General features: G+C 40.1%; 1 protein-coding gene across 19 annotated transcripts in view; it reads right to left on the reverse strand.

Moving 5' to 3' along the window:
- The window catches only part of CEP72 (centrosomal protein 72), an 82,167-nt gene that overhangs the window by 32,234 nt on the left and 32,359 nt on the right, over positions 1–17,574 (reverse strand). For 3 of the 19 annotated variants that reach the window (XM_043508565.1, XM_043508566.1, XM_043508564.1), the window contains exons 12-14: positions 12,235–12,361; positions 7,734–7,845; positions 3,983–4,074 (exon numbers count right to left, since the gene is read on the reverse strand). In XM_043508565.1, coding sequence (XP_043364500.1) covers positions 4,023–4,074; positions 7,734–7,845; positions 12,235–12,361 — 291 coding nt within the window. In that variant the 3' untranslated portion in view covers positions 3,983–4,022. Of the gene's footprint in view, positions 1–2,066; positions 5,289–6,303; positions 7,846–12,234; positions 12,362–17,574 lie in introns of those variants that run through there. The other 16 variants (XM_038388882.2, XM_043508563.1, XM_043508559.1 and 13 more) reach the window with 13 other exon arrangements.

The raw sequence follows: 17,574 nt of genomic DNA on the forward strand, positions 1-17,574 counted from the left end.
GTAGTGTCCAGGAAGTGGATCTCTTGTGTGAGGTTGATGGTGGGATGGAAATTGTTGAAATCATGGTGGAATTCCTCAAGAGCTTCTTTTCCATGGGTCCAGATGTCACCTACTACAGGACAGGCCCAACAAAGAAAACAACAGAACGCCACTAGCCATTACCTTCAGCCCCCAACTAAAACCTCTCCAACGCATCATCAAGGATCTACAATCTATCCTGAAGGACGACCCATCACTCTCACAGATCTTCGGAGACAGACCAGTCCTTGCTTACAGACAGCCCCCCAATCTGAAGCAAATACTCACCAGCAACCACACACCACACAACAGAACCACTAACCCAGGAACCTATCCTTGCAACAAAGCCCGTTGCCAACTCTGTCCACATATCTATTCAGGGGATACCATCATAGGGCCTAATCACATCAGCCACACTATCAGAGGCTCGTTCACCTGCGCATCTACCAATGTGATATATGCCATCATGTGCCAGCAATGCCCCTCTGCCATGTACATTGGCCAAACTGGACAGTCTCTACGTAAAAGAATGAATGGACACAAATCAGACGTCAAGAATTATAACATTCAAAAACCAGTCGGAGAACACTTCAATCTCTCTGGTCACTCGATCACAGATCTTAGAGTGGCTATACTTCAACAAAAAAGCTTCAAAAACAGACTCCAACGAGAGACTGCTGAATTGGAATTAATTTGCAAACTGGATACAATTAACTTAGGCTTGAATAGAGACTGGGAATGGATGAGTCATTACACAAAGTAAAACTATTTCCCCATGGTATTTCTCCCTCCCACCCCACCCCCCACTGTTCCTCTGATATTCTTGTTAACTGCTGGAATTAGCCTACCTTGCTTGTCACCATGAAAGGTTTTCCTCCTTTTCCCCCCCCTGCTGCTGGTGATGGCTTATCTTAAGTGATCACTCTCCTTACAGTGTGTATGATAAACCCATTGTTTCATGTTCTCTGTGTGTGTGTATATAAATCTCTCCTCTGTTTTTTCCACCAAATGCATCCGATGAAGTGAGCTGTAGCTCACGAAAGCTTATGCTCTAATAAATTTGTTAGTCTCTAAGGTGCCACCAGTACTCCTTTTCTTTTTTACCCCAATTACTCTGTCATCAATGATGCTGCACTTCTCCATTTGTCACTATAGCTTCTGAGGGCATATACCATGGTTCTTTATGCTGCTGTAAGTGCTATGTTCTTTCCTAGTGAATTATGGGCAAACTTGTTTGTCCTTCTGGGCATATGGGGGGGAATTGGGAAGGCAGTGGAGGACTCTCAATGCTGAAGTGAGTCAGTTTATGTGCTCACAGCAAAGTCAGCTGGTTACCACTCAGAATGAAAGCAGGCTCTAACCCATACTCCCAGCTGTGCCTGAATGCAAGCACCACTAAACTCAGGTGAGATGTTTGTGTGTGTGGATGAGAGGGGGCTACAGGGGCAACACATGACTAAGAACCTGAGCTAACTGTACTGTGAGGACATACCCTCAGACAACGGGGAATTTCTATGCTTTGAGACTTCTTTTCTTCCCTAGTTTCTCTTTTGCTCCTGTTCACTTTTTGTGCTTTTCCTTTCCTCCCCGCTGCCCTTATTTATGGTAATTAAAATGACTTCTATTTATCTCAGTTTCTTATATTCACAATCCTTTTCACCCAGCTAGAAACCCAAGTCCTTTCCCTCTCTAACAGCAATGATCACTGGGAGCTTAAAAATAGGGGTTTGGCTAATTTACTGCAAATGTGTTTACATCACTCTCACAGATAACCCCTCCTTCTTCAAGCTCTGTCCATTGTAAGAGTGTGCTCCTTGGCCTTACCTCTGACATTTAGGGTGTAAATATTATGCTAATATTAAGGTGGAAATTTGCACCAGGAAAAGTAATGATCTGCTGGCTTTACATTATGTGCACAATCTCTTAGTATTTACAATGTATTTATACAGCACTATGCATTATGGAGTATCACCAAAGACTTTATCATTTATATTTATGCTGTGTTATTGTAGCTATGTTGCTCCCAGTATATTAGAGAGACAAGGTGCGTGAGGCAATATATTTTATTGGTCCAACTTCTGTTGGTGAGAGAGACAAATCATTTACAGGAGTCACTTCAGCCACCATTGAAATTGGTCTCTGAGGGTGGAAAACAGTACATAGCAACACTACACATCAATTTAAAACAGAAAGTGAAGAATACTGTAACCAAAGAAGATGCATGGGGAATTGTCCTGATGGACAGAATGGACAATGATTCAAACTGGATTTAGCTAGGAGGCTGGGGCTAACACTTCAACCCTTGCATAAAGGGTCATAGTATCTATAATGAGAGTAAGCTGGCAGGATATTGGAAAGAAAGCTTCATTCAAGTTAGAGGCGCTATTAAGGTTATGCTAACACAGAGGTTCAGTACCAGCCAAGAAGAAAGGGCAACTTTCTGAATCACCAATAGCCTTTCTTGTAGCATGGGCATGTAGGCAACTTTTTTCTTTCTTTTTTCTTTTTTTTATTTTGTTATTGAGGGGTAGGGGAGAAGCTAGAGGTTTTTAAAAATACAAACAAACAAAAAACAGCTGTTTAATGAATAGTTTTGTACCATGACTAAATTTGTCCAATTTTAATAAAATTAGATAAATGAGCTTCTGTTCCAAGCTCAACGTTTCATTCCTTTATTAACCCAATCCCACAGCCTAGTTGTCTATATCCAGGCAGCATCATGGGAATTTGTTCCACAACTTCTATCTAAAGAGGAACTAGACCCAACCCTGCTTATCATATTCAGACTAGCCATGAATCCCGCCAGTCATGACCCAGTGACAGCCCACATGATGAATATGATTAATGAGAGCTTAAGTTACCATGAATGTACAGGCGACTGCTATTAGTACATAGATATGATTTTTGTTTTAGGTTTGTTTATGTATTAAGTTAATTGGAAAGAATCCAAAAAGGAAAAGCATATATAGCTGTCTTCTGGGAACTGGCACATTCAAATGTTAAATATTAATTAAAAATACCGGGCCTGGTTATTACGTAATTTACAATCTCTTACTTATGGGAAGTCTCAAGTACAAGAATCCTTTTGACTAATCCAACTACAAAAAAAACCTTCATTTTTTAAAGTTACATGTACACTTTTAATATTGCTTAACTCAAGAATAGCTGTTAGTAAAAGTGACTTGTATTTACTATATATCAGAATTGAGTAATTATTAGGAGATCAAATAATTTGAATTTCTTTTATTAGAAAAAGATAACGAGAAAAATATTCAAGAAAGTTATGAATCAGACTACAATAAAAAAGGATTATACCGGATCCATTTATATTGCAGAAGAGAGTAAGCTGCATCACATATTAACTGCTAATTATTTTTTAAAAATCCGACAAGATTATTTACTGCACATTTGACAGGGGAATTTTTTTTGCTGGCTAGAGTCCACCCTCTTTGTGCTGCCTGAGAGTCCAAAGAGGGCGGATCTCAGTAGAGAATGTAACTCTTAGTGTACTTGTAGGTGAAAGAGTACAGCTCATACTCAGTATGGTTATGGAGAGTAAGAGTAAAATAAAAGCTTTAGACAATGATGGATGTGCAAGGAAAGTGTTATTTGTAATGGAATAACTAAAGTAACTATCAATCACACATAGGCCAAACGACTATCACAGATACATTCTTTGAAAAGTTTCAACTTTTGTTACAGGTGCTCATCCACAGTGAAATTGAAAGAACAAGCAGTAAATATTTTCTTTCCCTAAAAAGTTTCCTTTCTAAACCATGTTTAATGTTACATTTGATAATATGGACAGCAGTATCCAGTGCATAAGTACAGATCAGTGCTATAATTCAACTTACGCTATACTACATTTATATATAAAAAATATGAGCTATGTCCTTCTGAACTAACTCAACCACTGGCACTTATGGTCCTGATTTCAAGATAATAGTTCTAATTTTGAACTCACATTTAACTTTAGGTAGCTCTGACTTCTGGACTGAAAGCGCTCAACCAAAATTTCTGACTGGGTTTAAACTGCCATCATGCACATCCATGTTTCTGTAAAAAAGAAAGTGAAGATTTGTTCTGGAAAGTCTCTGATGAACAATTTCTATGCACAAAGACAGAAAAACGATTCTGAATAAATAAAAGGTATCAAAGACATCAACTCATGGTGTAGTTGTAAATGTTTGCTCACACAGTTAGATGAACTCAAGGGTATCACTTCTTATAAATCATTTTACAACAAATTTCCTTGTATTGTCACTAACACCTGCTGTTGTCCATGTTGCTATGAGGATGTTTATCCATAGTTTTTTTTAACTGATTGTAATTCCAGTGGAGCTGCTCAACTTCAGTCCTGTGTCGTGTACGTGTCTCTGCTAATTCTTGCAGGAGATGCTCATTGGTAGAAACCAAAGTTCTGCAAATAAACAATCCAAACAACTAATTGTGCTTATTATTTCAACCATTCACTTCTTTTAACTTCCTTTCACGTTTCTATTGGGTGCTACTTTTTCTTAGTAATTCTATTACAGAATAAACTACTGTGGCTATTTTTTTCCACTTTGAATGTGGAAAAGAAAAGAGGCATCAAAGAGAGATTTTTAGGAATAATTTATGACCAAGTAAACATTCCTTACTGGAAAGATTAGTCTCAATAATACATTTGAAATAGAAGTGCTCGCCATATGAACAAGTTTGCCTTCACTGGACCAAATCCTCAGCTGATGAAAAATTGTATTTTACATTACTGAAGCTCTGGCCAACTAGTTTTTAGCCACTGAAACAACTATAAAATAAGCTGTTGTGTTAATTTTGAAATCCTCATAACTGCCAAGATATAGACATACTGTATGATCTTATTATGGTAACCCTCCCCCTTCAGAATCACAGCACAGACTCCCACCCCATATGTTTAGGACACAAATGGGCAAGACCAAGGTTGCTTTTGTTTTTCCAAATCCAAAATTGGGATTTACATTCCATTTTATCTGAAGCTGAAGATTTCCCCCCTCGTTTTGTCCCATCTCCAGATCATGCTGAAAGGAAGTTATATAAAGCAGTCTTTCAGACATTTACTGACACTGATCCTAAGAACAAGTATCAAAAATTGTAAGTCATACGAAAACAAAGTTTATAAGGGGAACTTTTTCTAGCATCTCCCCAAAACAGAGAGAGAGAGAGAGCAACTTACTAAAGCAAAAAAACATAACAAAAAGGGACTGGGGTCATGGCCCTTCTATCCTTTCACCAGATGAGTAATTCTATAACTGGACAGAAAAATTAAATTTCTTATTAGTAGATCACATATCATGTATTACAAGTTTATAATATAAAACTGTTAGCTATATTACAGATCGTAAAAAGATGACCATTTAGTGGCCAGGAGAACTTGTTTCAGGTAATTTACACTGGGGACAAAGGTCAGTACCCGAAAATGCCAGAATTGGCTCCTAGCCAGAGTTTCACCATCAGCCCCTGGAGTCCATAGTCCATCCACCACAAACTGAGTGGATAGGTGTATTTTCTTTAGTGTTGACTTCAGTTCATCACGATTCTGGGAGCTGATGTTTTTTAGATTATCACACCTGGACATTCTGACTCCAGCAAGTTGTGGTTAACAGGGAGGCTCTATGGGCTGCTGAAGAAGATTCAAATCCTTTGTGAGGGATGCTACAGCTGCATCAACCTCACAGAGAGAATATGTAGCTTCTGTAGAATAGCAGGGCCTGTTTAAAGTGACTTGTTTCTATGAGACCCTATGGGATTTTTGCCACAATATCTGCCACTGATTTAAATCAGCCCAAGTTGATCAATGGCTGAAAGTCATTACCACTGGCAGAAGGCCTACATTACACTGAAATAAATTGGTTGTTTCAGTTCATCTCCTCAAATAGCATGTAACTATATCACAAAAAAACACATAGTACTCAACCCCTCTTTGCTGACTGTTTTGGCAGACAGAGCAATGTTTAAATGGGCACGGAGACTAAGATATTTTCTGCTCCTACGAGATGATCCCGCCAGAATATGGCTGAAACTTATTTATTCAATTTATAAAATCAGCCATCTAATCCCCAGGGTACAATTCAAACATAAAACATTAGTAGGCCAGCGTGTGTGGCACTTGGCACTGCCAATACCTCTGCTGCTATCTCTTCTGGGGATGAACAGCGTACTTAGATTCTAGTTCTCCCAATTTGAAAGAGCACCACTACTCACTTAATTAAAATAAAATAATTCATTACACTTTACACTCCTTACATTCAAACAATAATAAAATAAATAGCAATATTTACACCTCCGTAAAACATGTCTATAGTCCTTCTTGTACACAATCTCTCTAGTGAGTCAGCCGAAGTCCTGGGTCTCCTTTGGGCACTGAAACTGGAGGCAGCTCAAGCTGTTGCTTAGCAACCCTTCTGCTCTGTCCTGTCTTCTTCTTGCTGCTCAGCTATTTTTCTCCAGTGGGAGGGCCAGCCTCAATTTCTCCCTCTCAGCTACTGTCTTTAAATAAAAATTTAGGTTTTTTCCCCCCGAGAGGTATGTGTGCAGAGCACTAACATTCCATCTCAATTTATACAGAACCTAGAAGAAAATCCATCATCCATTTTTTCCCCCCTTCCACACAAAATGCAAGAGATCTAGCACATTCACACCTCACTAGCAAAATGGATGTAGTGCTGCATCAGAGGCACACAAGGCCTCTAACCAACTAATTCCAGGGGGTATCATGGCACGCTGTACCAGTATCAATGGGCAGATTGAGTATCACCAGATGGCTAAAGGAACAAGTAGAGAATGCACTTGCATTCCCAGAAGAAATCTGAAAAGCAGCAACATGGTCATCCCTGTGTACTTTTATAAAACATTACAAGATAGACTTCAATCCCCCCCAGAGAGCCCTCCTCTGGTAGAAGCAACTTCAGGCAGCAGTCTTTATATAGGCCCAGGTCCTGCTTTCCATAGGGAGGAGGAATTCTATATTTTGGGGGCTGATTCAGCCCAGCATTTCAATTTTAATGCCAGGCTAGCTCAATTAATTGACTTACACTAGTGTAAAACTGGAGAAACACAGTGTTAATTCAGGCCCACTATTCCCCTCTCCCCCCCGCCCATCTCAATTTGTTGCTACTTGTTACTTCCCAATATTATGCACTAGTGGAGATGCCATGAAGCGGAATGGAAAATTTGTTATCTGATCATTTTCCTTGTGTAATGAACATTTTAATTCATCCTCCCCACTCTCCTCCAGGATAGTAAGTTATTGAAGTTTCAACTGAGTATAAATCTACCAGTATAAAATTTGAAAAAACAAATGAAATGTTTAAAATGTTGCTCCTGATTTAGTTGTATAGTTTGTCAATTTAAGAGGTAGAGAGCTGGCTGAGCAGACTGGTTGCTAAGCATCATCTTGTGCTACCTCCACAGAATCTAGAGACAACTCAGTACTATGGACTAAAAATTTTACTATGGCGCAGTAAGGAAATCATCCATTAAACTTTCACTTGTTGTTCATTAAATACTGAGACTAAAAGGCCTACTATGTTTACATTTTAAATACACTGAACATCTTCCACTCATAGTAAACATTTAACTGAGAAGCTCTGCTACTTTAATACAGAATGAATTTAAAATTTCAAAGTATTCAATATGCCAAGGATCTGGGTTTCTTATGTAGTTTCTTTTATTTCTGACCAGGACCTTCAATATACCTGTGGCTTTCCTGCAACATCTCAGTGAGCTCTTGAATCTGATCATAGTGCTGAAGATGCTGTTTCAAGCTGATGTTTTCACTTCTTAACTGTTGATTCTCCTTTTGCAGATCTAAAATTCAAAGAGACAAAATATCTTAAGGAGGCTATATCTCTTGATGAAAATTCAACCTAACCTCAGAGGGGTAAATACTGTACAGTAGCATAAAATAAGACTGAATATCCATCCCTTGGATGAGACCTACAGTTGACAGCCTGACCTTTTGTGCCAGTTAAAGATCCCAAAATATTCTTCATGAGCCTGAAGTCATGTCAATTTCCATTGATTTCAGTGCAGTTGGGTCGATCTCCAAAATTAGGGGCATTAAAGCTAGTGCCCTGGCCAAATTTCAACTTACATTTCAACTATAAACCTTCCCTTGCAGTTTCCATCTGGCTGGCCCCTGTGAAGAAGCAGGTCCAGCTCCCTTGTGCCAGAGCAAGTGTTCCCATTTTGCCAATTAGGAGGGTGAGCCAGCTATAAAGGATCAGAAAGAGAGCTGATGAATCAGAAGCTGTCAAGATTAGGGTAGGTGAGGATTGTCTGGCAGTGAGGAAGAAGGCAGGTAAGCTGCTGTAGACTGTACATTTGGGGGCTGGGAGAAGGCTGAAGGCCAAGAGAACAGTAAGAGGGATTTGCTGGGTCATGGTGGGAAGATGAGGAGAAGGAGAAGAATAAGTGGAAGCAGCCTGCTGGCTCAAGCCAGAGAGCTGGAGCCAAGGGCTGGAGAAGGTTAAAGGCAGGGGAGCAGATTACCTGCTGACATCTCCAGACCTACAGAGCTGGACCCAGAAGAAAAATGAGTAACTCAACCAGAGGTTAGGGGTCTATTACAGGAGTGGGTGGATGAGGTTCTGTAGCCTACAATGTATAGAAGGTCAGACTAGATCATCATGATTGTGTGAGGGATGCTCCCTGGCAAGGAAGCTCCCAGCAGAGAGGCTGTGGGAGTTCCACCAGCTCTCCCTAGAAGGCACTACAGTTGAAAGGGTTATGGGGTGGCCTGGTGTAAGGTCAGGAGAGGATGGCACTGGAGAGCTGGGACATAGTGAGGGATGCTGGACCAGTATGTTGCAAGTACTGTTTTTGACTATGGTGGGGAAATATGGACTATGGCTGTGGGACATCTGTTATAATTTATATTTGTGGGACTTTGGGAATAAGTAACCCCTCAAGGGCTATTATTACAATTGGGATGATGCACTGAACTATTTCTGGAGAGTCTGAAAAAAGGAAACTTAGGCAGTTGCCTGTCATGCTGTGGCCTGCAGCAGGATGGCGCTCAGATGGGACTGCCCTTTGACACCATTGTAAGTTGTATTTTCATCACCTGTTTTAAACTGTTTATAGTACTATAATATAGTAGCTTGTTAAGTTTGTAAAGTGCTTTGGGATCTTCCAGGCTGAAAGGTGCTATATGAATATAAGAGTATTATGAACTTCAGACAGATTTTTATTTCCCTAAGCCAAAGTAATGTCTTCTGGTTAGCAGCCCAAAATCTTCAGGCTCCAAAATGCCAATACAAAGCATTATATTGGTGGGAGGAGGGGAAGAGAATCAGGAAACCTTATTTTTATAGTTTTAGAGCTAGCGATGATGAGCCTAATTTACTGCAGATCCCCCTTCTTTACAGATAAGGTGAATGCTGGCAGTGGCCACTCCGTGGTTAACTTGGAAGCTAGCCTGACTCACTCCTGCCTCCGAAAATAAACTAATCTTTCTGTGATTTTGAAGAGTTATATGGCACAGGGGAACTGTTTGAAAGTCAACATTTGGGAGATCCAGACTTTTTGTGGATGTGTGTCTGAGTGAAAGTACAATTTTTCTAACAGAGGTATAATTTTGGAGAGTGCTTTTTAGCTGGACTTTGTTTAGCTCTCAAGGTCCCTTCCAGCCCTTACATATCTATGATTCTCTGAAACATGCTTTCAGATTTTTTTTTTTAAACTGAGTAGGGCTTTGTTTTTTGGAGGTGTATAGGTGGGCATTCAAGTAAATTGTTTCCTGCTCTTCGATACTGAAGTAATTAAATAGTAAAAGTATCTAGATGAAAAAAAGCATGAGAAATGTATTGAATACTAAGGCTCAATAACGCACCAAATCATTTTAAAAAAGGACTCTGTCAATCATTTTAGACCTAAAATGCAGGTACCATAAAAATCTAAAGGGACAACTTAATAAATTACCATTGGCGTGCGCAACACAATCATCTGTAATAAATGCCCTCAGTATTAAACTGAGCAAAGGAAAGTTTCCCAGTGATGAGTTCTAAATGATGGAAACTGCATCATGTAGAAAGAACTGGTGAAAAGCACTGATGAATGCTGTTGTAGTGAACAATGCTGTATTGACCAGGAAGGATGGACTGGATGATCTAACGGGCCTTTTTCTACCAGTTATTTCTCTGAGTTTATATATGCCTCTTCCAGATGGTATACAGCTATCATTGTCCTATACATGCAAATGTTTGTTTGCCTGCAGAGATGCTGATGTTTGCTAATTGGCTGGCTCCTGAAAAAAGTAAACGAGAGTATTCATTCAAATAAAAACCAAAGTTTACTTACCTGGCATTTGCAATCCTCTTCCATCATTTTTATGAACATTTGTCCAAATAAATTAAGATTTTAATGTTCACAGAAAGGAAAAAGGTCATATATTTTTCTGCAAATGTGAATTTGCGCTGAAAGCGCAAGAAGGAAGTGTGAAATTGAGTGACAGATAATATACTGGCTCTAGTGCTTTCAATAGAGACAGAGTTCATCTGTGTGACAGTGGAACAGACTCAGACCAGGTCTATGCTATAAACTTACATTGGTAAAACAGTCGCTCAGGACTGTGAAAAATCCACACCTGAGTGACCGTTATACCAACCTAACACCAGCGTAGATAGCACTACGTTGATGGGAAGGACTCTCCCGTGGACATAGCTACCACCTCTCTTGGAGGTGGATTAATTCCACCAACAGGAGAAGCTCCCGTATCGGCGTATTAGCATCTTCACTGAAACACTGCTGCAGCATTTTAAGAGTAGATCTCAAGTTATTAGTGCATTCATACCTGATTGGATGGGTTCCTTGGCTTCCCAGGGACTAGTGGGAAGAAATGGTCATAGTAATTGAAGATGGTAATCCCTGCACAACTGGTGTTCTTTATCCCTTATCCCAGATTCTGGGCACTTCAGTGTGTTGATACTAGGACTGATGTCACCAGCATGTCAGGCCTTGTTACATGCACGCCTCATTGTTGCCCTGAGACTTACTCATGAGGAAAGGGGAGAGTGGAGTTTGTGAGTGGATGAAGTGCATCTTTTGTTTGGGCATACTGGAACTTTGTTGATATGTTTCAGAGTAGCAGCCATGTTAGTCTGTATTCGCAAAAAGAAAAGGAGTACTTGTGGCACCTTAGAGACTAACAAATTTATTAGAGCATAAGCTTTCGTGAGCTACAGCTCACTTCATCGGATGCATTTGTTGATATGGCCACTAGAGGGACTCATGTCACCAGATTAATAGTATGATCCACAGTTTAACACTAATAGAATTATTAATAAGGTTGCAGTCAGTAGACTTTAATCCATACTTATGTGCCATATGTCCTTATTCTATTCTGGTTGGTACTAAGCAAATTTAGAATCTATGCTGGATGTGCAAACATACACTAAATAAGTAAGCATTAAGAGAAAATTTGTCTACTTTAAATGTGGTTTGGCTGAGAAATTGTTGATTATATCTTTAAAATAGCGAGCTATATCCTCCACTCTGCTGTAGCCCCACTCTTTGAATCCCTCCATGGCTTCCCCTTCTCTGTCATATCCAACATAAGCTGCTTCTGTTCACTTTCAAGGCCCTTCACAAATCAACTACCACATTACTTATTGTTCGCTGTCAATCTGTTCATGCTTGCCTCCGATCAGCCCATGATGCCAGTCTCCACCGCCCAATTGTTAAATTTTCAAACAAGCACCTTTGTGCCTTTTACCATGCTGCCGCACATGCTTGGGAGGCACTCACTGTAAACATGCACAAAGCTACCTAATTCGCTACCTTCAAATCCCTCCTTTGCTGTGATGCCTATAAAAAACTTGACAATGTGTAGACTGCTGGTGTCCACAGACCAATGCCTATTATGTTGACCAATGCTATCTCCATTTCCTTGTACTCCTGTCTATATTTATCTATTGTCTCCTAGTTAGTTTGTAAGACCCTTGCGGCAGGGACTGTCTTTTTGTTTGCTGTTTGTACTGCACCTATCACAGTGGGGTCTTGGTCTATATCTAGGGTCCCTAGGCATTAAGGTAATACAAATAATAATTGCCATGGAAGTACTTATGGAATGAGATAGTACTTGGTGTGAGTAAAGGCATCATGATATACTAAACAAATTAAACCTAAAGACAGAACACAGCCATGGGTTTGCCTCTGACACAACTGTTATTAAAACAAGTGTTTTTAAAAACTCACCAATAAGTTGCAAATGTAATGAACTAGAACTGTCTGCATTTTTGACATTCTGTTCCACATTTAACAGATGAGCTTTTAAGTTAGTGTTCTCTTCCAACAACTGGTCTAAACGTTGCTTCAAGATATCCTAGGGACATTTAAAAATTAACAGAACAAACCTTAAAAAGCAAATTGATAACAACTGAACATTTTCCCAGTAAATTATTCTTTGACAGTCTAAACATGATTTTGTAACACAGTAAATCATAAAGCAATCATCACTGAAAATGAAAAAGGCAAGACCTGGTATTCCTGATTTATTTTGTTTTCTGTGACTTGGTTCCATAAAAAACAAACATTACACCAGTCATTGAATCAAAATAGTCCAGAACTTGGGAAAGCCTGGTATTCCCCTGGATTGATTCCAGGGGGAATGATATCGACAGGGACCCAGATTCACAGCCTTTATGGTATCTGTGAGCTGCTGACTGTCCATAGCAAGAGGGTGTTCCAAAGGGTGTGAGTGCATATAGTCACAATGGTAACTACTTTCTTCATGGGTCCATGGCTCACAGTGCTGTGATGTGAACTTATTTCACAGAGTGATTATAACTGACCATTACTGCCTCGAAATGGCCGTCTCACAGTCGAGCAGAAGAGACCACTTTTTGCCAAACTTATCTATCTTCCTGGATTCCTTGTCAGATGGAGTTGTTTTGGATTGCTCAGCAACAGCTGAAGCTGCTGAAGATCAAGGACTGGATTAAGTCCAAAAAAACCCCTATAGTGCTGTTCACGCACATGGTATAATTAATCTGGCTTCCTGACCATAACAAACTCCATAGCAGAGAATTGCTTGTGTTCTTTCATGTTGCTCTCAGGCACGGAGGATGAACGTACAGGATGGCACAGGGATCCCATATCCCAGGAAAGGAAAGTCTAACAAGTCAGGAAGGAAGGTAATATCCTGGACTGTCCTACAGTGCCAAGTGAAGTCATGACAGAATAATCCTGATTGGATACAGACCACATAGGAAGCTGTGATGGGACACACTGGCAGGGAGATTAATGAGGACCTGTGGACCCATGTAGCCCCATCCAGCTACATCTGCAGTAGATGTCAGGTGTGGAGTGGAGTTAAATCAAATTCTAGTTCTGTTCCTGACTGACCAGGAAGGGGAACAGAGCTCTGCTTCTCTCTCTATGAAAGAAGCCTAGTTACAATCAAGAGTCTGAGACACAGAACCATAAAAATGTAGGGCTGGAAGGGACCTTGACAGGTTATCTAGTCCAGCCCCCCTACCTCATACTGAGGCAGGACCAAATATACCTATACCATCCCCGATATGTTTGAATAACCTGGTCTTAAAAATCTCCAATGACAGGAATTCTAAAACATTCCTTGAAAGCCTATTCCAGTATTTAACTGTCCTTATAGTTTAGCAAGGTTTTTTTCCTGATATTTAAACTAAATCTCTCTTGCTGCAGATTAAGCCCATTACTACTTGCCCTACCTTCAGTGGGCATTGATAGCAATTAATTACTGCCCTCTCTTGTAACACCTCAACTTGTCTCAAGACTTACCAGGTTTCCCCTCAGTCTTCTTTTCTCAAGACTGAAGATAAAGTTTAACCTTTCCTCAGAGGTCAGCTCTTCTAAACATTTCATTTTAGTTGCTCTCCTCTGGACTCGCTCCAATTTGTCCACATCTTTCTTCAAGTGTGGTACCCAAAACTGGACACAGCTGGGGTCTCACCAGGGCAAAGTAGAATGGGACTATTATCTCCAGTGTCTTACTTACAACACTACTGTTGATACACCCCTGAGTGATCTTAGCATTTTCTGCAACTGTATTGCTGCAACCGCTCATATTTGAGATCCACTATGACCCCCTAGGTCCTATTCTGCAATACTACTGCCTAGCCAGTAATCCGATTTTGTAGTTGTGTATTTGATTTCCCCCACCTCTTCTTAAGTGTAGTACTTTGCACTTGTCATTACTGAATTTCATCTTTGTTTTCAGACCAATTCTCCCATTTATCCCCTCCCTGCTTGGGGCCATCTGCAGATTTTATAAGCGCACTCTTCACGCCATTTTCCAAGCTGGGCGGAGATGCAAGCATCTTGGAGGACAGGACCTCATGAAGGATGGACAAGTCTCCCACCAGATGGGATGACTGGGCCCAGGGAAACTGATCAGAAGGAGTGGTCGTTTGAAGACAGTCCCTGAACAGAAGGGCAGAGTCCTGCTGAAGACTCTCAGATGACCCTGTTTTGAGTTCTTAACTCTTAGGACTTGAGTGCCTTAGCCAGAGGGCTAAAGCACCACTGCATCAGATCCTGAGAGGTGGCAACTGACTGTCAGAGATCCCCATGACAAAATGAGTAGTGTCACAAGTAGGTACCACTGAGGTGGGAACTGTCTGAGGGTATGTCTACACTGCAATTAAAAACCAGCAGCTGGCCCCTGGCAACTGACTTGGACTCACGGGACTTGAGCTAAGGGGCTGTTTTAATTACAGTAGACTTCTGGGTTCAGACTGGAGCCTGGCCTCTAGGACTCTGTGACGTGGAAGGGTCTTAGAGCTAGCCTGGTAATCTATACTGCAGTTAAACAGCCCCACAGCCCAAGCCCTGCAAGTCCGAGTCAGCTGAGGTGCCTAATTATAGTGCAGACATACCCACAGAAGCCTAGGACAGAATGGCATAGGTGTACACATCACCTGATAAGACTGGATATCTACACTGGATCTAGTTCAGAATATGGGAAGTGTATTCCATTAAATGGAGACCTCACTTGATACCAAAAGCCTCATTCAGTCAGAAAAAACCTCTGGGGTCAAAGGAAAATGCTCAGTCACTATGCATGGAGCAGGTGATGGATTAGCCATGGAAGGGACCAGAAGATACGTTACTACATGGATTTCCCATTCCTCTTCAATGTGGAAAGAGTAAGTTATGACCGTCACGGCTAATGCAATAATGGCTACAAAGGAGTTGCAAAGCTACTCTGCTGAACAGGTGAGTGTTCCTTATGTCAAAGCTAGGACCAACATTCAGGCTGACTGCTGGAAGGCAGGATTTGGATCTTAGATCTCAATTGTCTTCCACCTATAACCCCTTAAACACCCCTTTTTCCTTCCGAGACCCCAAAATCACCCCATGTTTCTTCCATTACCCCTATATTCCAGAATTCTTTGTGCTTTTAGCAAAAAAAACCCCCTCCAAACTACCCCCCTAAGCCTCCCCCCCAAAAACCCCAAACTAAAGCAAATAAGTGTGCAATAATAAATAAGAACTTAATTTAAAATTCTTTGTGCCATACTGAGCCAGAGCAGATATTTACCTTCAGAAAATAAAGGTGACAAATGGCACACTTTAAAATATATCAAGGTAAAAATTACACACACTGAGAACTTTGAAATTGCCTAGTCCTGAAAACTGTACACTCAAACCTTATTACTGCAACAATTTACATTCAGGCAGCTAATTTTACAACCAAGCAATAAACATTTTAACATCAAGTTTAGATTATATAGAAAACTCCTCTTGCCATGTGGGGGAAGGGTTGGCAAACTACTTTTGGATCATGAGCCCAAAATTCAGAACCATTGTTTTATGAGGATAATGGAACAACCAGGAATAATCCAGATGGATTCACAAAAAACAAATTTAGACAAACTTGAATGCTTTTTTGATGGAATTACAAAATTAAAGTGATGAAAGAGACACATATTTGGATTTTAGTAAAGCATTTGATACACATGAAATCTTACTCTTATTATTAATTCAGCAAAAACAATGAGGAGTCCTTGTGGCACTCCGTTTTTGCTGATACAGACTAACACGACTACCACTCTGAAAATTATTAATTCAGTTTATTTTAAGTATGGGCACTGTTCAATTGGCTAAAAGAAAATAAGTCTCTTCTCAATTCCATGAAAAAGCTGCCCAGTGTGTATATACACAGTGGTCAAGCTTAAAAATGTGTCAATTGCCATAAATTACCACCTTTAATACTTGCAGTACTCCCTATATTAAGCATATGGACATACAAGAAATGCCACAAACATCAAAGTAACATTATCTAGGTAAAACTGCAAAGAGATTAGGCATGATCACTGATAAATGCTCAATTTCATAGGATGAAAGCCTATCACACTATTAAAAATTTGGGGGAGGAAAGTGGTTCAATCCCTCTAACGCACACACAATATAGTTCATAAATATAAAGGGAATTAGAAGTTGTTTTTAAATTTAGTAACTGTTTAGTCTTGGCATCAAAATATTTCACTTGAAGAGGAAAAAAGTTGATACAAGCTGCTTACACAGTGCACGCTAATGAGCACACAGAAAATTACCTGAATCATTCCTCTGAATTGTTTGACCATTTGATATGATAGGATGCTGCTGGGAGTTTGATCAGAAGGTAAGTGCAATTAAACCTAGATTTCCAAAAGAGTTCAGGTTACATAGCCAAGCAGGAGCTTTGGTATGCAGTTTACAAATATTTTGAAGTATTTGTGGACTCACTTGCCTCTCCATCGCACTCATATCCTACCACACTATGAAGTAGAATTATACAAGACTTGTTTTTCTGTTTAACCTGCTTCCCTCTTTATGTTGATGTTTTATTCTTTGTTTATTCTAAGAGCAAAAGCTGTCTGTAGTGCCCATGTTTTCATAAAGCATGGCCTAAGGCAATCGTGCATTTGAATGCCAACTTTTGCATGCAAATCAAGTTTTTATATGCACAATAGACATATAAATACCCACCCAATAGCATGTGCAAACAGCTGATTGCCTGCTCAAGTGTACACACAACCTTGTAAAATTTTACACGGAGGCAACAAAAACATCTGCATAAATTGAATAATCACAAAAATAGATGGGAGGTGGAGGAATTCGACAATAAATCAAGATTAATATGGTGTTGGGTACACACTTTGTAGCTGTGATATCCTGGGTTGAAACTATCAGTGAAATGACCCAGAGGGAGAGGGCCAAGGACAGAGCCTTATGGCTAATAGAAAGAATAGCTGGTAGACGTGAAGCTCTCTTCAGAACAAGAGCAACAGAAGAAACCCACTTTTTCCCAGAGGCAAGTAATTCTAACAGAATAACAAAATATTAAGAATGACTTGTTCAGTGGGTCAAATTTGATGAGAAGTTAGGGGGATGATATGAGGCAAGGCAGGTAAATCACCAAAAGGGCAGTCTCACTGTTGAGATTTGCAGATTAGTTAGCTAGATGTTAGAATGAAGAAAGAAAAGACTGCCTTTTCTCAGAGTCTTACTGAAAAAAGGAGGTTGGAGACAAGATAGTCATTAGCAAGTGGGGAGGAGCTAGTCAGGATTTTT

The sequence above is a fragment of the Dermochelys coriacea genome, chromosome 2 (assembly GCF_009764565.3).
Source record: "Dermochelys coriacea isolate rDerCor1 chromosome 2, rDerCor1.pri.v4, whole genome shotgun sequence".
In the NCBI taxonomy this organism is placed as follows: Eukaryota; Metazoa; Chordata; order Testudines; family Dermochelyidae; genus Dermochelys; species Dermochelys coriacea.